The sequence below is a fragment of the Tubulanus polymorphus genome, chromosome 12 (genome assembly GCF_964204645.1).
Source record: "Tubulanus polymorphus chromosome 12, tnTubPoly1.2, whole genome shotgun sequence".
Classification (NCBI taxonomy): Eukaryota; Metazoa; Nemertea; class Palaeonemertea; order Tubulaniformes; family Tubulanidae; genus Tubulanus; species Tubulanus polymorphus.
In genome coordinates this window covers 9,367,058-9,388,262 of record NC_134036.1, presented here as the reverse complement: position 1 = coordinate 9,388,262, position 21,205 = coordinate 9,367,058, and the positions used below count along the sequence as shown (strand labels likewise).

Here is a 21,205-nt window from a genome sequence, read left to right as displayed (position 1 = left end):
CAGATTTCTGTTTGCCGAAATCAGCATTTTTACAGATTTTGATGTTTTCAAGGGAAATCTTTTAAGACGCTTCAATTATCTTGATCTTTCAAATAATATTTTTAATGCCCAGGGGCCCATCAGCATTAAAACAATTGAGTTGATCAGACACAAGAAGTCCGTCCTGTGACCTTTTTGGTGCCCATATAGCTCAAAAATCTCAGTCTGAAATCCTCAAAAACCTATATCGGTAGCTTCCTTGACTTAATAGCAGAAACTGAGTATTTCCATATCATACCTATTAATACATTGGCATATTTTGTTACCACAATACATAGTAAAGACATAAATAAACAATCAATGCAAAATTTATGTCATGGTTTCTGTAGTTCACCAGACGTTGAATATTAACATTTCCAGATGGTTGAGCATTTCAAACCTTTTCTCATCTGGGCATGGTGTCCCTGGACCCTAGGTTTTAATGTAGGACCTGAAGGAATGGTTTTTAATCAAAGATAATACTTTTTTCTGATTAAGGATATGGATTATTCACAAAGAAAGCAGTTTGTAGAGGGGATTTTTTGGTGGAATATCGTGGGCTACTCCGTGATGTGAAGGAAATCGGGGATGACGATACATATGTCTTTGAATTTCAAGACAAAAAGTTCAGTTCTCTGTGGTATGTAGGTCTATTGATTTTCTAACCAGATATTGCCCATCAGGCTACTTAGTTTACACTTTAACTAAAATAAGTCATTCAAAGCCTAACTGTTACCTGTAGGCCTGTATCATAATTTGATACCACCCATCTTCTTAAAGTATATTAGGCCTAATTGAATACTCTAAATATGACTTTTACCATTTCAGCATTGATGCCTCAATTGATGATGGTAGTTTGGGACGGCTCATCAATGATGGGTGGGGTGGCAAAGAAAACTGTAAAGCCAAAACCGTCATATCTGAAGGAAGGCCCCATATTGCATTTTTTGCTATTAAGGACATACCCCCCAAAACAGAATTGCGGTATGATTACGGGGTGACTGATTATTGGTGGAGACAGGTAAATTATGATGATTTATTTTCATCCAATTTTGTTGCAGCGAAGCTCTCATTCAGTTAGAACCTTACCCTCCCCTTCACCATACATCCATACTTTTTGTATACGCTTTAGTGCCTTATAGTAACAACCTCTAATGCAAGCATTTGTGCATCAAAGAATTAGCCCTAAGTTCAAAGCTTGTAATTTTTATCAGAATGACGACTGAAGTTGTCAATTGAAAAAAAAGTATCGTGAACATAACCTCAATATCTCCAATTATCCTTGACAGCGGGTCCCGAGAAGAAAGCAGTTTATGATTCGTAACGCTTGTCTTTATTAATGAATTATCAGTAAATGATTTATGCTGGTGTTGAAAAAATTAAACTTTGGTTATGAGTTACGATGGTCCAACATCAATGATCATACTACATGGAGTATGGTGCATACAGCAGTTTATAAATGCAAACCCCCTCTCATACACAACCATAGACATTTTAATACAAATTTTCAAACCCCCTCACCCTTCTCTGTGTGTATGTACTGATCCTAAGAACATCGACTGATCAATTTCTTAATCACGATAAAAGTTCCTCTACAACTAATCATTGTACTATAGATACGCCGTGTAGTATCTTTGTTTCTACTGATGCATTTGGGTACCATATTGTATTTCTGTGCTGCATGAATGAGCTACATTTGCTTATTTGCTGATTTCTTCACTGCTTCCATTATGCCATTCTGGAAAATTATTTTTGTATTCAACATATAAATAGGCTTCTAACAAAAAAGAACTTAATGCCTCAGGTAAGCTTGTTAACCTGTTGGGATTAAAATTTTCTAGATTTAGTCAAACTTGCAAAGTACACCCAGCATGCTGAAGCTTGCGATTGTCATTAGGCCTATGTAGATGGAATTTGGTTTAAGCATGGAGAATAAAAGCAAAATGAGTCTATCATATTCAAATGTAAATTTCAGATTTGCCTTGCATTTCATGGCTTACATAAAAACTTGCTGTATACAGGCTACATTTGCGCCATGAGATTTTCTTCATGTACTGTGTGTGATAACTGTGCATGAATCTGAATTGAGGGTGTCTATCAGGAATATGTGTTAATTCTGCGGTTAATAAATATCATTGGACTTTGAAGATAAGATAGGTTATGTTAGATGCAACTTGCTTCTTATAGGTATGCCCTATGATGGTAGATGATTCATTTTGATACACCAACGACCATAAACTATCATTACCCAATTTGTATAAGTGAATGATACAGTATTGGCTTAGAAGCATTAGGTTGGAACACAACCAAGGGCGGGTAGTTGAATTATGCCTTTTATTATGCACATATAAATCCAGCTTGCATCCACCCCTCAGAAATGTTGCTCTTTTTCTCTATAAGATTTGTATGTCCATAAACTCAGTTTATACATTTACCGGTATACTTTGTTGAGCCGTCCACCAGAACAGCAGAAATAGACGAATTTGAATCATTTTGCATGTGATAGGCCTAACCTTATATATATTCTAACCTTATATATATTCTATATATATATATCTGTTGTATGCTTTTCAATTTTTATGGTTCCCTTTTGTTTCATTGAATTATCTCATAATGCATATTTTAGATAATGAGCAATGTTAAGCATGTATTCTTTGTGTAAAAAAACTTAGGTTCAGTCCTATTGGCCACCCACCATGATAAATGTTTTGTTTTAAGGTGAATACTATACAGTGCTATAATTTCCTGATGGTCTAAGTATGTATCGTTTGATAAAAATATATTTTTAACATCAATGAAATTGGTTATTATTTATGTTAGAAATAATCCATTCTCATGAAGTAAACATGATCTTTGAAATGCATGCAGGGGCGTATCAAGCGGGTGGTCTCGAAGGTCTAGACTCGTGCCTTCCCTTTGAAGTTGCCCTTCGTACAGAGATAACTTAAACCTATAAATTTAACATCTCAGAAATTTCATCTTTAAGGGTTGATTTATTCAAAAGTGTATCTAACCCTAGATGGAGGGACCCTCCTTAACGAATTTGATATGGCTGCTTTAACCGAAAATGCCTCGTATTTACTTTTTGAACCCGCCTTGCAATTTTCCTATTTCTACCCTTGGCAGGTAATTTGATTTCTTTCCCTACAAATTGAACGGTAGGATTGGAAAAAAGACAGTAACCAGGCATACATGTTTTGTCGATTTTTTACTTTCTCTTGACACACTCAAAATGAGGTTGATATAAAACCATGTAATTTTCATGGATCACATTCAAGATGGTCTACTGGCAACATGTAAGCCTATATTTTGGGAAATTACCTACTCTAGGTATTGTATTAACACCCTGTAATTTCATTTTCAAGATAATGTATTGACTTCCAAGTCTTTTCGTCAACACAAATCTGGTGAAAAAAAAAATCATGATTCTTGTTCTGGTAAGTAAACTCATGAAATAACTTAAGCTTGTATAATGCAGTAATAATTGGCAGCAGATTGCTGTATCATTGTATCTGTCATTTGATTTTCTAGATAATGTATTGACGAGTAAATGTTCCAGTGATGATTCAAAACAAGTTTCTGAATTCACGTGTTCTGGTAAGTTTACTCATTATGTAAATTTTTAGCTTGTATAATGCAGTAATAGTGGTCAACAGGTTGCTGTATCATTGTATCCGTCATTTGATTTTCTAGATAATGTATTGACGAGTAAATGTTCCAGTGATGATTCAAAACAAGTTTCTGAATTCACGTGTTCTGGTAAGTTTACTCATTATGTAACTTTTTAGCTTGTATAATGCAGTAATAGTGGTCAACAGGTTGCTGTATCATTGTATCCGTCATTTGATTTTCTAGATAATGTATTGACGAGTAAATGTTCCAGTGATGATTCAAAACAAGTTTCTGAATTCACGTGTTCTGGTAAGTTTACTCATTATGTAACTTTTTAGCTTGTATAATGCAGTAATAGTGGTCAACAGGTTGCTGTATCATTGTATCCGTCATTTGATTTTCTAGATAATGTATTGACGAGTAAATGTTCCAGTGATGATTCAAAACAAGTTTCTGAATTCACGTGTTCTGGTAAGTTTACTCATTATGTAACGTTTTAGCTTGTATAATGCAGTAATAGTGGTCAACAGGTTGCTGTATCATTGTATCCGTCATTTGATTTTCTAGATAATGTATTGACGAGTAAATGTTCCAGTGATGATTCAAAACAAGTTTCTGAATTCACGTGTTCTGGTAAGTTTACTCATTATGTAACTTTTTAGCTTGTATAATGCAGTAATAGTGGTCAGCAGGTTGCTGTATCATTGTATCCGTCATTTGATTTTCTAGATAATGTATTGACGAGTAAATGTTCCAGTGATGATTCAAAACAAGTTTCTGAATTCACGTGTTCTGGTAAGTTTACTCATTATGTAACTTTTTAGCTTGTATAATGCAGTAATAGTTGTCAGCAGGTTGCTGTATCATTGTATCCGTCATTTGATTTTCTAGATAATGTATTGACGAGTAAATGTTCCAGTGATGATTCAAAACAAGTTTCTGAATTCACGTGTTCTGGTAAGTTTACTCATTATGTAACGTTTTAGCTTGAATAATGCAGTAAAAGTGGTCAACAGGTTGCTGTATCATTGTATCCGTCATTAGATTTTCTAGATAATGAATTGACGAGTAAATGTTCCAGTGATGATTCAAAACAAGTTTCTGAATTCACGTGTTCTGGTAAGTTTACTCATTATGTAACTTTTTAGCTTGTATAATGCAGTAATAGTGGTCAACAGGTTGCTGTATCATTGTATCCGTCATTTGATTTTCTAGATAATGTATTGACGAGTAAATGTTCCAGTGATGATTCAAAACAAGTTTCTGAATTCACGTGTTCTGGTAAGTTTACTCATTATGTAACTTTTTAGCTTGTATAATGCAGTAATAGTGGTCAGCAGGTTGCTGTATCATTGTATCCGTCATTTGATTTTCTAGATAATGTATTGACGAGTAAATGTTCCAGTGATGATTCAAAACAAGTTTCTGAATTCACGTGTTCTGGTAAGTTTACTCATTATGTAACGTTTTAGCTTGAATAATGCAGTAAAAGTGGTCATCAGGTTGCTGTATCATTGTATCCGTCATTAGATTTTCTAGATAATGAATTGACGAGTAAATGTTCCAGTGATGATTCAAAACAAGTTTCTGAATTCACGTGTTCTGGTAAGTTTACTCATTATGTAACTTTTTAGCTTGTATAATGCAGTAATAGTGGTCAACAGGTTGCTGTATCATTGTATCCGTCATTTGATTTTCTAGATAATGTATTGACGAGTAAATGTTCCAGTGATGATTCAAAACAAGTTTCTGAATTCACGTGTTCTGGTAAGTTTACTCATTATGTAACTTTTTAGCTTGTATAATGCAGTAATAGTGGTCAACAGGTTGCTGTATCATTGTATCCGTCATTTGATTTTCTAGATAATGTATTGACGAGTAAATGTTCCAGTGATGATTCAAAACAAGTTTCTGAATTCACGTGTTCTGGTAAGTTTACTCATTATGTAACTTTTTAGCTTGTATAATGCAGTAATAGTGGTCAGCAGGTTGCTGTATCATTGTATCCGTCATTTGATTTTCTAGATAATGTATTGACGAGTAAATGTTCCAGTGATGATTCAAAACAAGTTTCTGAATTCACGTGTTCTGGTAAGTTTACTCATTATGTAACGTTTTAGCTTGAATAATGCAGTAAAAGTGGTCATCAGGTTGCTGTATCATTGTATCCGTCATTAGATTTTCTAGATAATGAATTGACGAGTAAATGTTCCAGTGATGATTCAAAACAAGTTTCTGAATTCACGTGTTCTGGTAAGTTTACTCATTATGTAACTTTTTAGCTTGTATAATGCAGTAATAGTGGTCAACAGGTTGCTGTATCATTGTATCCGTCATTTGATTTTCTAGATAATGTATTGACGAGTAAATGTTCCAGTGATGATTCAAAACAAGTTTCTGAATTCACGTGTTCTGGTAAGTTTACTCATTATGTAACTTTTTAGCTTGTATAATGCAGTTATAGTGGTCAACAGGTTGCTGTATCATTGTATCTGTCATTTTATTTTACAGATATTTCATTGATTCGTGAGTGTTCTGGTGAAAAGAAAATTTCTGAATTCACAGTTTCTGGTAAATAAACTCTATTTCTCTATTCATATGTGTTAAAAGTTCTATATTTAGTAAAGGGGCATATAAAACCTATCCTACCTTAATGAGAAAAGATTCACCATATGTCCTACAATTCTCCATTTACTTAAGTGGCATATAAAACCATTCACATCAGGACACTATCTAATCATTAAATAATTTTACTATTTATGTATGTCCTACAATTCTGTACTTGGTTAAGTAGTATATATAACCCATCATATCTGGTCACTACCTAATTGTGAAGTGATTTTACTGTCTATATATGTCCTACAATTCTACATTCAGTTAGGTGGCATATAAAACCCTTCATATTGGGACACTCTCTAATGATGAAGTGATTTTACTATTCATATATGTCCTACAATTCTACATTCAGTTAGGTGGCATATAAAACCCACAATATCTGGATACTGCCTAATGATGAAGTGATTTTACTACCTATGCATATCTTACAATTCTACATTCAGCATATAAATCCCATATCAGGACACTATCCCAAACCCAATATCCTTTTCAAACAAGTTGAAATAGACCTTTCCTGTTCATGAAGAATTTGAACAATTTTATGCATCACAATTCTATGTTACATTATAATCTAATACATTATATCACCATTGCATGCTTTACTTATGTTATGTTGCAATAATTGTCAGGTTGCTGTATCATTATATCTGTCATTTGATTTTCAAGATAATGTATTGATGTGATGATATAAAGAAAGTTTCTGAATTTACCTGCTCTGGTAAATTAACGTATTGCATAATTCTTTAACTTGTAACATGCAGCAATAATTGTCACCATATCATTTATTTTTCAAGATGATGCATTGACATGTGGCCCTTCTGGTGATGTTGACAATGATTCTGAATCCACCTGTTCTGGTAAGATAACACTTGTTTGCATAAGCAGTTATAGTTGTTCACAATTTAATAGCTGTATCGATGATATCTACCGTATTTATGCAGTTACTGATAGTTACATAGCTTTATTATTCACAAGATGCACATTTCCAATAATCAGCTATTTGAATGATTGAACATCAATGAGCTGCCAATATAGTTATCTTTGGAATTTGTTTTATTCCCAAAATTGGACTAGCTAACACTACTTACCCACTGATAATTGAAATATATATTTTCTTCAAATAGTTTTTGAGATGTTTTGGCTTTTCTCTACTTTTAGAATTTTCAGATGGCGAGGAATTACTTGAATCTTCGATATCTCAAGCTATAATAAGTACGTTACATTTGAAGTGTACTATACCTTTAAACCTGGTTTTTGTTCATCCTAAACATTCATATTTTGTGAGTGTAAGGAAAACGATCGACTTGCAAGATAATGCCTTGCGAGAAGAAAGTCAAAATGCAATCGGTCTTCAGAGAGTGAAATCATGTAAAAGTGGTTTCCCTTCTTTTGTGGGTGGGGATTAGAGCACATTGTACGAACTTTTGTCTTTCAAGGAGCACATACTTTGTGGACAAGACATGTCCTAAAATGCATCAAAAACTGTGATATAAAAATAAATTGCAATCCATATTACTTTACACTCCCTATTTCATAAAAAATATCCTTCGGTCGTTGAAAGTGTTGAGCATAGCTTGTGTCATTAACACGTAGATACTAAGGGGGAGGGTCAATGCCGAAAAATTATGCCAGTATGGATAATTGAAATAATTGAAACTAATCTATTTAGGTTTTCTGCCACATGACTATGATAGCGATGAAGAATTACCATTTTTTTATGAAAACAAGGAGGGAACCTGCGGTAAGTGAACGTTATGATCTTATCTACCTTAAAAAGGTGCATATTAACTGAAAAATCTTACACATTAACTGAAAAATCTTGTTCTAAAGTTGTATTAGGCATATTGCGTTCTAGTGTCAATTGTCCATCCATAGGTAGAATCAAAGCATTTTAGGAAGCTTTGGAGATATTTTAAAGGATTGTCTTAATACATGTATCTAGTACTTTTGAGACAACTGCAGCTCAAAAACTGGTCTTATCAGATTCAAGATATGTGACCAACAGTATTTGTTCAACAAAAGTTTTCATGGAGAACTTGTTTGATGTTTGGTATATATAATATATGTATCTCTGCCCAGAGCCTATTACTACTGGAAAAATTGGATCAATCAGAGGAAAATGGCGTAGTCTCTGTAGTAGTCTCTGTAATCTGTAGTCTCAATTTCTAGATCTTTAGATATGTTTGGATCAGGCAAATTTTGAGTCATCTTAGTCTCACCAGTCCTCGCTCATGGTTGGAATGGTTTTTTTTTTAAGGAGGGTACCAACAATTTTAACTTGTTATTTATGTTGTTGTTATTTATGTTGAATTTGTTTTGTTGAATAGAAATTATCCGATATTGTTCTCCCCACTAGGATTAATTTGAACATTGAAATTTACTTTGGAAATTTGAAATTTACTTTGGAACCATTCAGTTTTGTACCTATTATCTATTGCAAAGTGAAAAAGCACATGAAATTTTCTGTCATTTCATTGATTTTCATGGAAAATAGTTTGTGTATTCGCACCAGCAGGAATTGAACATTGAAGTATTGTTAGACAGAGGTTAGAGTGATAAAAACTTGTAGTCCAATGATGCCTTCAAAAATAACATGAAATAACGCAAAGATGTTATCAATGTATGTGAATATTAATTCAACAGTTTCTACGAGGTCAAAAAGTCAAAAATTCAGTTCAGTAGGATATTTGTTTTTTAGATATTGGATTTAGATACAACTTTGACAAGATTTTTATTGAGAAGCCGGAAAATTGACTTTTGATTGTATTGAATTGGGTACATGTAAAATGGCTAGGTCTACCAGATTTGATTTAAATTCATAAGAATAGATCTGCAACACCAAACATGTTAAGTTTTGGTGGTAGTTTCCTAGGTATTCATTAACACTTGATAGATGTCTTTTATTTTATCTTCAGCTACTACCACTATTGATTACTCAAACATTCTGAAGATGCTCACTCTGAGTGCACAGAAAAGCTATGAGAATCTGAAAACTACTGTTGGCTATTTTGCAAGTAGGATACGGGAACTTGAGTATAAGTGTTTGGACAGAAAACTGATGGTACATGGCAGGTCATTAGAAATTATGCAGAAATGTGGTGATATGGTAAATGGGGTGCTCATGCCTGCAGATGTATCTGGTGATGGTAACTGTTTGTTCAATGCAGTATCAGTCGGTCTTTGTGGGTGTGAAGATCTAGCAACTGAACTTCGTGTTCGCACTTGTATCGAAATGGTTGAGAATTCTGACTTCTATCAAACTCGAAGTATCGAATTTGGATTCGATTTGATTTCACCATCCTTCGCAGATGCATGTATTGCTTGTGCAATACACAACAGTTATTCTTCGATGCTGACAATACAGGCACTCGCAACAGTTATTGATAGGAGGATAAGATCAGTATACCCCTCGGTTAATGGGTTATTGGATAATCGTGTGCCTATAATGAACCATATATTAAATCCAAGAAAAAATTTGACTGGCACATTGAGGCAAGCACCTTTACTCGTAATGTGGACTACACATTCAGAACTTAAACCTGGACACTGGAATCCGGATCATTTTGCCCCTTTACTGCCAAAAGATGTATTTGAACCGAAAGCTGGAACCTCTTCACAACAGGATGCAATTATAAAGAAAAAAAGGCAAATTGACTCATCTGACTCTGAAGATCAGTCAATTGATGTTGACATTCCAAAAAAGCGGAAAAAAAGAAAATGTATATCAGATTCTGAAGATGATTACATTCCTGATGACGATCTATGTGATAGTGATGATGATAATCTCCATGAAATTGATCCAAATGATAACGATATTGAGGAAGAAGACTTTGGAGATTATCTGTCAAGACTGTCGGCTCATTTGAAACATGTTACTGTTCCGACATACCAGTCAGTAGATGGCAAGCGGGACTACCGAAAGGCAGATTATTGTTTGTATTGTAAGCGTGTGTTTACTTCGAAAATATCCTCGCATTTGTGCAGTATTCACGCGTCTGAACCAGAAATTATAAAGTACCATCTGATACGCGATCCAAATGAAAAAAAAAAAACATATGCGCTTACTTCAGAATGAAGGAAACTTTCGGCACAATTGTAAAGTGATAAAAGAAGGACATGGTACGTTGGTCGTTGTCCGTAGACCCAATAAAACGGATAAACCACCAAATGCAGTGGACTACGTACCATGCGAATTTTGTAAGGGTTTTTTCTACAAGGGATGCCTTTCCGAGCATGCGACACGTTGCCACTTCAAACCAATGGCAAAACAACCAGACATCAATTACATAAGAACCTCTCGAAACATGCTATCACCATTTGTACCAAGAATCGATGAGGATACGGTTGCATTAAACTTGATATTCAGCAGAATGCGAGAAACAGTTGCAAACCCTGGCATTCCTGGCATTTGCGAAAAAGACGAATTAATTGGTGAATTTGCTTTGTCATTGTACTCGCGTTTAGGCACTGCAAAGGAGCAGCGCCGAAAAGACCTAGCAAACTTGAGAACAAAGGTCCGTTTACTCGGTATGCTACTGAAAGCCCTGAACGAGAACAATGGCGAAGAAAACTGGATATCGCTTTCCTCGTACCTGAGAGGGCCACATTTCCATCAGATAGTCAAATGTGTTAAGAAGTTAGCTTTGGAAAAAGATTCCCCGAGTGTGGCAATAAATTTGGGGATTTACATCAAACATTGCATTGTCCTCAAAATGAGCATGGGGATTTTTGAAGGAGACAAAATTATGCAAGAAGAGGGAAGAGATTTCGAAGTAGTTTATCGGGCCCATTGGAACAATACTGTTTCGTGTGTTGCTAATCGAAGGATTAAACTTAGGAAACTCAATCAAGGCAATACACATCCAGTGGCAGATGACTTAGTAGTCTTTAAAGATTGGCTCGACTCTGAAATTGATAAAGCGTTGATGATACATGAGCCTACTTCAAAACAGTGGAAACATCTTGCTTATGCTGTTCTTGTCCGTATAGTCCTTTTCAACCGAAGGCGGATATCAGAAGTGGAAGAAATGATCATGAGCGATTTCGAAAATATTGTGCCGGATGCCGATCAGAATCAAGAGATCCTGCAATCACTGTCTCTAGCTGAGCAGCTTTTGGTCAAACGGTAATTGTTGTTTTAAAATTGTCTTAGTCATATGCTCTTATCTAATTTACAAGATATGTTGGGTTGATTTTGGAGAGTTTTTTGTAGAATGCGTGTAATAGAAATCCGAGGGAAGAGCACTCGCAGTATTCGAGGTGTATACATTCTGCTTACTGAGAAGATGGTTAAAGCTATCGAACATATCCTCGATACCAGACAAAGTACAAGTGACTTCATTTTTGCTAGGTAACATCAATTCTGAAATCAATTAGACTTGTGGCATTCTATTTAGCATGTATAAAAGACGTGTATAAAAGACGTGTATATAGCGTGTATAATAAGAACATTCAACAACGTATATCTGTTGACATTGACAATTTGGATAGATTTTACTTCTATCCATCTTCAGCGATTTAGAAGAGTTTTTATATAACTCTGAAGATGGATAGAAGTCTATCTGAAATGTCAGTGTAAAGTTTCACAGATAAAGCTATGTGGGTCTTTCTAGGAAGAATGCTATTTTCTGATTTATACAGTGTTTGCACTTTCCTATTCAAATAACATTAACCCATTAACAATTGCAATACGGATTTTGAATGTTTCTTGAATGGATTCGATTAATGCAAGGTTTATTTTATTATTATTAAGGTACAATCATTCCCTTTTTGAATGTCAATTGATTAATAGTCCTGATAAAAATCTTAATCTCTCATCACAACTGATATAGTTTTGTTCGTGGGCATCTACATGCTGAATAATCAAATAAGTTAGTGCTTACCAGGCCATGCAGCCATTTTTTAGAAAAATGTCTTTGTATACAGTATATACTTTACAAAGCAATACAATCTGAACCTTTTTTAGTTCATATCGTGACAGGTTTTGTGCAAGCATTGCAAATCCATCATTCATTTTAGGAAACGTGCTGACACACCACTTGACGGTTGTACTGCAATGCGTGAAATGACAAAATTGTGTCCCGGACTGAATGCACCTGAACGAATTAGATCGACGAAGCTCCGATCTTTCTTTGCAACTACACTACAAGTAGGTTTATCATTTACCAATGAACTAGGATTAGTCTTATTGCAAGCATTACAAACCTCTTTAAAATACAAACCACAGTATTACAATTATAAATGTTGTATATTTATATTACCTGATTAATAACCTGACAATTTAAGACTACATGTATATGGGGGATTTTTTTCTGTCTTCCTGATATCAGGTGTTATCTATATTCAAAAGAATCATTAGGTTAATTACTTACTGAAATTTAGAGGGCATGTGACCGTTAAGGTCATGTAATCATCTAGACAGTACTTGATCATGAAAGGATTTTCCCATTATATATATATCCTACAATTCTACATGCAGTAAAATAGCATATTAAACCCATCATATCAGAACACTACCTATTTATGAAGTGTCTATTTATGTATGTCCCACAATTCTACATCCAGTTAAGTGACATATAAAACCCATCATATCAAGACACTACCTGACCATGAAGTGATTTTTCCTATTTATGTATGTCCCACAATTCTACATTCAGTTAACCAGTATATAAAACCTATCATAAAAGGATGACAAGTGATAATAGACAAGTGCTGATATCGGATCCTGTATAGGCCTAAAACATCCGTATCAGGACATACCTTATCATGAAGTGCTTTTACATGTACTATCATACAAGCCTAATTTCCAGCCCTGTATGTATTAGTGAATGAAATTTTTAAGAATATAAAATAGAACCTTCATTCATCAAGAATATCTATAAAGAAGGTAAAGCTCTGGTCTTCGAAAGACATAACAAGCAATGATTATAATAAATCAATGATCGGCTATAATGATACTTGTGAATGGAAATTATATTGTGAAGTGATTTGAAATTGATGAAAGCCCTAAAGCCAGTATTTGGGTTTATAACTTCAGATTTTGTCTATGAAGCCCAACGAGTTGAAGATGGTGGCTGATCATATGGGGCACGATGTGAAAATTCACGCAGATGTATATTGCCTCCAATCTTCACTCGTTGAAAAAGCGAAGGTAGCGAAGGCGCTATTGGCTGCCGAAAATGGCATTATGGCAAGATTCAAAGGAAAGTCATTGGAGGATATTGATCCCGATGGTAAGTCTGACTTTACTGATAGATTAAATATTTTAGTATTCTCTGCTATGACAGCAGTCACCCGTGTGTGTGTATGTGTACATGTGCATTTATTCATTGATAACGTTTTAGCACTCCCATTATCCTTGGATTATGCCGATAAGTGGACTGAGTGTGAAGACAGTGAAAACAGTGATGACAGTGATGACAATGACATGGTCGATGCAGAAGTTCCGCCAAAGATGGAAACTAACCAATCTGAAGCGCAAAGTAAGTTCATGGATAGGGTCCATAGTGATTAAACCACCTTATGGACGGTATAACAATCCTAGGGGAAATGGGGCCTATTGTGAGAACCTATCAGTAGTCTTGATGCAATGGTTTGTGTAGCATTTTTATATGATTTTGTTTCAGATGAGAAGTCACGTATTAAGAGGGCACCCTGGACAAAGGGAGAAACAGATATTTTTTGTAAGATATTGCATAACTATTTGAATAATAAGCGAATGGCACCAGCAGTAGACTTGAGAAAAGTAGTTGAAGAACTTGGTGGTAGCCGAACTTTGCCTCAGGTTCGAACGAGGCTACATAATATTATCTCGAAGAAGCAGAAAACGAAATAATATAGGGAACCTCTAAATGTATGGCGTAAATATACTGTCAAAATTAAAATAGCATTTTTGACGCGTCAATCGATGCGTCAAATTCACTTTATTTATGTTTTGTAATAATTACGTTATTGTTTAGCTGTAGCAAGAACGTACATATAGAACATAGTATTGATTGTTTTGCCATGCGAGTGAGTTTTGGAGAAAGTTGGACATGCATATATAATGCACCAAGATAGCGATCGTAAATCCGAGAAAAATACATTTTTTCGCTCAAAACTAAAATTTACTCATTTGGTCGTACTGGACCCATGGTCCTAATTAAAGATATGTGAAACTTTGTTTTTGCCACTAAGCACTGTGCCCAATGTAAATAATATCTATATATTGATATTCCGTATGTGGAGTTTTCTTTCAATGATTGCTTGTTTTTGTTCTGATCGATTTCTCCTTTTATTAAAGCGCAATGATTACTGTTTAGAAGAAAATGTTTAAACAAAATCAAATATATTACCGGTATATAAATTGTTAAAGCAGTAAATGAAAAATGACCGATCTGAATAAATGTTAGAATTTCCCTCATGCCAGTCTTACACCTGTTATAGAAATGTAATGAACTAGATTACAGGAGAAAATGTGGAGAAGGTTTTTTTTTTAATGATGTGAACATAAGTAAATGGTGTATTTTTGTAGACTAATCTCATTCCTATCAGGTATATTTGTTGTAGGCCATTGATTTCAGGTTGAGAACATAATGATTAAAAAATGTGATTAGTTTCTGTTTTATCTGCAGTTGACAAAATATCATACAATCCAATGACTACCGGTATAACATATTTGATTTGGGATAGTAAACGCATCGAGTTCCAGGTCAGCTAATCTTTACACAATTCTTATGAAACATAGCATGAATTTCCATATTGGAACTTGAATTATCGCCTAACTGAAATAACGAAAATCACTGGTCCTAAATGATTTGAGTCAGAAGGTATCGACTGTATTTTGAATGTATGACATGAATAATATTAAAATATTCCATTGGCAGAATATCCAACTTCCTCGTGGTTTACAATTCTAGGGTTGATAAATATATCAGAATTATCTTGTAGAGTTTGTAAATTTGCTAATGCTTTTTTCCTAATAAAGAGATTTCCAATTTTCATTGAAAATTTTGTTTTGTTTCTGTTGTCAGATGTATCTGGATATTGAAAGCTTTGAAAGGACTTTCATTCCCTCAATTAGAGCCATATTTCAAAAATGTGAATAGAAGTGAAGAGTAGAGAATATTCCGACAAAGCAAGGAGAAATATGGAAGTTGTATATCTTACTTGGACGAAGCTCTGTAGGAAAGCCTATCGCAATTGTTATGAATCGACCCAGACCTGTTAGAACCGACTGTTGCCCGGTCGCTTACAATAGAATAGGCAGTGAGATAATTCGCTGTTTAGTAATGTCTAAGCGTTTGGCCTCAGGTATTCCACACGAAGGGCATAGTTTCAGTTATGTTACATGTATAGGTGCATGTATTTAATTCATGGGGCATATAGGCCTATATAAATTGTGAGGTTTGCATATCATTAGCATATAATTATACATATATGCCCCAGAAACGTATATAATTCATGGGGCATATAGGCCTATATAAATTGTGAGGTTTGCATATCATTAGCATATAATTATACATATATGCCCCAGAAACGGGTATTAAAATAGCACCACACAATTGGGTTTGAGCCCACAAACCCCGTTAATAGTATGTTTTCAGTATATATATATATATATATATATATATATATATATATATATATATATATATATATATATATATATATATATATATATATATATATATATATATATATATAAGAGTATGTTTATGGGGTGATGATATCAAACCAACTTAGGGGGTCCAATTTTAGGACCTACCAATGAGCTGGCATATACATTGTACATTTGCATAATATATACACCCCGTAGGTAAATTGGTTGTACATTTGCATAATATATACACCCCGTAGGTAAATTGGTACACAACCCATAGGTGAATATGAAATATACATTCGTATGTATAAACCACTGCAGCTAACAAACACGCGATTAATTCACCGAGTTCATGGTTAGCCTTGCAAAGATGCTACATAATTCACAAACAAGCCTCTGGATGAAGACAAATCCGACATCGGGATAATTGTGATACGTAATTGTACATTTCTTATTGATCAAAACCTTTTCAAGCTTTGGATTAAAGCAAATCACCGTTGATAATGCAACTGCCGGGGTACTAATCCCAATCAATTCGACAAAGCTAACTAGAGCACAAACTTTAGCTAACTAGTACCAGGCCCGTAGCCAGGGGGTGCGTCGGATACGAACACACCCGTCCCCCACGAAAGAAAAGGACCGCAATTTAACCAATGAAAACAATTGTCCCTAAGAAAAACTGGTCGATCTATTTGCTATACTCTGCATATGTCATTTTCATATTTTATCAGAGTGCCACATATTAAAAGATATTGAAAGCCAAATGAGAGCTGACTTCGCATCAAAACTTTGAGCCGTCACTTGACTTTACTGGCATGGTTAAGGTCCATTTGTAGTTTATATCGCTCCCCCCCCCCTGGAAGGCCCTGGCTAAATACGGACCTGAGTACTGCTAATTAAATTTCAACACTGATTTAAGATTTGATAATGCAGCTGTCAATCTGCTATCTGTACCCGTTCCTGGACGATCGACGTCGACCTTTTCGATATCCTGACGATCGGTAGGGCATATCTAGGGTCTGAATTTGGGGGGGAGGAAGAAAAATTGTACCTCGCTTAGTTGGCCATAAGGGAACCATCATTTTGGGCGCATGCAAGCATGGGGTCTTGGGGGGGGGCTCTTTTGGATTTTAATGCCATTTTAGTGCATTCTGAGCACTTCTGCGAACATTTTACTTTATTTTAGGGGGTATCCGCCCCTGACAGGTTTTTGTCAGGTTTGCGAAAGCCTGTCAATAACACTTGTGTATCATTTCGAACTGAGGGCAGAGGAAGGCGAATGTCTGTCGAAAATATTGCCATTGAAATGACGATGTTTGACGTTAAAATTTCATAATTTAGTGTCGATAACAATTTTTAATTTTAACTGTAAAAAGGATTCGAACCGTAAATATACGTTACAACTTCGGTGCTAATATATGACACCACTGTGAAATTACACATTTTACCACCTGTCCTCCGTTACATACAAGAGACAGGATCTTTCATTATCTTCTCACCGTGAACGAAAGAAATCTCAGTATAAGTGAGAAATTAGCTTTCTCACTTAGACTGAGATCTCTTTCGTTCACAGTGAGAAGATAATGAAAGATGAGAGCTGTCTATGTTTGAGATACAGTAACTTTCTTGTGATGGACGCAATACAATATCATTACTTTATGAGGCCAATCTACTTGTATTATAATGAAAGATAGCCTTCCCAGACCCGTGCTTTATTATTCAGTTTTGCTTTGCAACGGTGGCAATGTTTGTTGTTAATATCATCTTAAAAGTTATAGGCTATGGTCGTGCCTGAAATCCTCAGCGTATTGGTGATATCCTGGCTAACCTCGAAGTCTTGATGATCAGTTTTTAATAGGATAGGGATAATAGTCTCTCGATTATCTGAGGTGGGTGGATACAGACAGCAGATTGACCGCTGCACATTTCGATTACTTAATGAATGAATTGTCTTTGGTCACATGTAAAAAATGGAGCTGGCTTTCTTGACAAGGCAATAAAAATTGGGGCAGTTGACTGGGGAAATTTTCCTAGATTCTAAATCCACCTCTTTGCCTGCAGATTTCACACAAGTAGATTTCCATTCCTTTGCGACTCTGCCTTTAGGGAAAACTGAATTAAAATTAAAAAGATCTCTTATCAATGTCACATCATTTATTTTATTTCTTATATGCTCAGATAAATGGAACAAGGTACATATATACTATGTAGAGAACGAGTTTTGAATTTGACTACATTAACGGCTCAAATGATACAGCAAACTAAACTACAACTAGAATGTGGCAGCAACACCACGTATTCCATGAACCCAATGGCTATTTAGATTGAAAAGTAGAAGTATAATTCGTTAAGTCATCTGATGCAAGCGCTAAAAATGGATTATTCACACAAATCAAAAATTTGTTAAGTCATCAGATGCAGTTGCTAAAAATTGATTATTCACACAAATCAAAAATTTGTTAAGTCATCAGATGCAGTTGCTAACTAGGGGTCCAGGGACACCATTGCCACTTGGAAAGTGGTTTCAAATGCTCAACAATCTTAAATTTCAATATTCAACGCCTCCTTGTGACCGTATACAAAAACCAATGACCTTGAAACTCACCACAATGATAAAACAGGTCATAACCTACAATTTTGCAATCGATTATGGTAACAAAATATACCTAGGTACCAATATAATAAGGAAATGCTAAGTTATTCTACTATTCAACGGCCCCTGGTGACCATATAGAAAAACTAATGACCTTTAAGCTCACCACAATCATAGACCATGTCATGAGCTACAACTTTGCAATGGATGGTGGCAACAAAATATGCATAGGTATGAATATAATATAGAAATACTAAGTTATTGTATTATTCAACGCCCTCTGGAGGCCATATACAAAAACCAATGACCTTGAAATTCACTAGAATCATAGAACATGTTATGAGCTACAACTTTGCAATTGATTGTGGTTACAAAATATGCATAAGGGACCATTTAATAAGTACGTACGCACAAAATCTCCGATTTTCTACCCCTCCCCCTATGTACGCAAGTGTACTAAAACTGAGACTCACCCCCCCCCCCCTTTGAGTACGTACGCACTAATGTGACACGAGCTGTACTAAAACTGACACCTACCCCCTTTGAGTATGCCACGTGTTGAGATATATCAAACTACGCGGCGATACTAGTGACCTTGAGTCTCGGAACCAATATTGTTGGGTGTCAGAAATAAACGGAACAATAAGAACAACACTATAGGCAATTGACCCGCTTTATTAATAACACTTTATTAATGCATGTATGATGTAAACAAGCTTCTGTTTGTATAATCAGGTCTATCGCATGCGTACGTACGAAATTGTCTGAAGCAACCCCCTCCCCATACGCAAATATACGCATTCTACGTAGAATGACAACTAAAACTATGAATGACCCGGCAAAGTGAGAGCCTGAGTTTCATCGGAGGTTTTTCATTATCATACGGCCCTAATTAGGACAGAAGCTCCCAATGAAAATTTGAGGCCAGTGTGGCGGGTACTAACGAAATAAAGTTTATCGACTGACATGGTTTTTAATAATTTCACGATAGGATTGCTTTAATTAGGCAGCCAAGCAACATCTTCACTCAGAATCGTTGTTACGTGCGACCTGCACATTGGCGCTTTTTATCTATAACTGATACATACACACAGTGACACGAGATAAGGCTATATTGTCTACGCGACTGTACGCGACTGTTTTCAACGCGAACGCTCATCACTATGCCGCGATTAACAAACTAATACAAATAATCAGGCTCCAAAACGGATCGTTAATGCGAACGTCAATAAAATGACATCAATTAATGATGATAAACAAATTATTCCAGTCGTGTTAATATCACTCATCTTTAAAAAAATTCGATGCTATCAGCTGATTAGTATCATCGACATCGAATCAGCCGTGTGGCGAACACGGAAGTAAATTTCCACAATTTGAAACCAGAATTTTGTCAGATATCTTGATGCAACGTTACCTTATGCACAGGATTTCAAAACTGGACGAATCATTGAACACATCGCACACAATAAATCGTTATATCATACGCCTTGAGTATCAGTATTTTCGCTATAAATGATGAATATGAACCGCTTCAATTGCGCCGCCATTTTGTGCCACCTCATTTACATATTCAACGAATGCTATGACGCCATGATGGAGTTCAAACCGGGTCAACACAAATTTTATATAACCGAGATTTTGAGATTTTGACGAAACCGAGTTTCGTCTTTGAAAGCCCATAACTACCGAACAAAACGTTGGATCTTGACGAGATAAAGTTCTTCCGACGCAAATTGCATTGAATTTTCACATGTGTTATTTTGAACAATTAAAGATGCTGCATAAAAAAACGTGCTCAGATAAATCGAATTTTTGACACTTTTTGGTTAATTTCTCAAAAAATATGAAACCCACGGCTTTCAACTTTGCGCACCATAAAGAAAAACAAATTACGAAATATATTATTGCTTAATCCGTTCAATTCGCCCATTAGTAGTGAAATTACAGGCTACTGAAATTGCGTTTGTGTGTGCTAAAAATAGCTTTGAGCGTAGTGTATTAAGCATACGAATGATTATCGATCGACCAGACCGTTGACATAGGCTAAAAAGTGTAAAAAGTCCTGATTTTGGCGAACAACAATGGCTGCCAGTCGGCCATCTTGAATCTGACAGGGCCAGTTTTTGGGCTGAAGATGTGTCTAGGGTAGATACATGTGTAACCCAAATATCAAGTCAATCCATTGAAGCGTCTTCAAAACTTCCTAAAATAACTAGATTCCGTCTACGGACGAACGGACGAATGAACGGACGACGGACGAAAAGTGAACGCAATAGCCCGCTGGGACTAAAGTCCCAAGTGGGCCAAAAATTGATTATTCACACAAATTAAAAATTCATAGTCATCAGATGCAGTCGCTAAAAATCAAGACTGATGATAGCTAACAGTACTTAGTAGTTCATTGCCTGGATCAAAGATCTAATATAGCAATTCGTTGGAAAATCTAAACCAGTACAACACAATAGATGTCAATTACTCACTTCACTAAACTACAAATTTTTGTTTGTCTGTTATGTAATTATGAACCCGTGATCTTATTTGGGCAGTTGTTCTTCCCTTTAGTTTATCGCAAACTTCCCTGATTTTAGATGCGGGAGGCATCTTCTTCGATTCGATGTAATCCTTCATAATGTTGAAAAATACTGTATTTTCTTCATCTGACCATCGTTTTCTGATGACAACTGAACAAAAAATAACAAATAGTCAAACCAGAACCCGATCAATATATTTATTTCAAAGCTATTTCTATTATGTTCGTTCTAATTTTACTTACCATTTCTTAT

General features: G+C 35.3%; 2 protein-coding genes and 1 long non-coding RNA gene across 3 annotated transcripts; all 3 read left to right on the top strand.

Annotated features, from left to right (window-relative positions):
• The first annotated feature begins 892 nt into the window (after nt 1–892).
• On the top strand, nt 893–3,566 carry LOC141913827 (uncharacterized). The gene is made up of 3 exons (XR_012620653.1): nt 893–1,039; nt 3,384–3,455; nt 3,550–3,566. It is a non-coding gene; the product is annotated as an uncharacterized LOC141913827 (long non-coding RNA).
• Nucleotides 3,567–3,814: 248 nt separating this feature from the next.
• Nucleotides 3,815–10,271, top strand: LOC141913841 (uncharacterized). The gene is made up of 12 exons (XM_074805006.1): nt 3,815–3,819; nt 3,983–4,101; nt 4,522–4,587; nt 5,008–5,073; nt 5,656–5,721; nt 5,980–6,045; nt 6,142–6,201; nt 7,041–7,103; nt 7,405–7,458; nt 7,916–7,987; nt 9,162–10,218; nt 10,262–10,271. Exons 1-12 carry the CDS (start codon nt 3,815–3,817, stop codon nt 10,269–10,271), a joined length of 1,704 nt encoding a protein of 567 aa, XP_074661107.1.
• On the top strand, nt 10,242–15,186 carry LOC141914041 (uncharacterized). Its single transcript, XM_074805302.1, has 6 exons — nt 10,242–11,371; nt 11,459–11,596; nt 12,265–12,394; nt 13,283–13,478; nt 13,590–13,727; nt 13,872–15,186. The coding sequence occupies exons 1-6, from the start codon at nt 10,284–10,286 to the stop codon at nt 14,078–14,080; spliced, it is 1,899 nt and encodes a 632-aa protein (XP_074661403.1). The 5' UTR covers nt 10,242–10,283; the 3' UTR covers nt 14,081–15,186.
• The last annotated feature ends 6,019 nt before the right edge of the window (nt 15,187–21,205 follow it).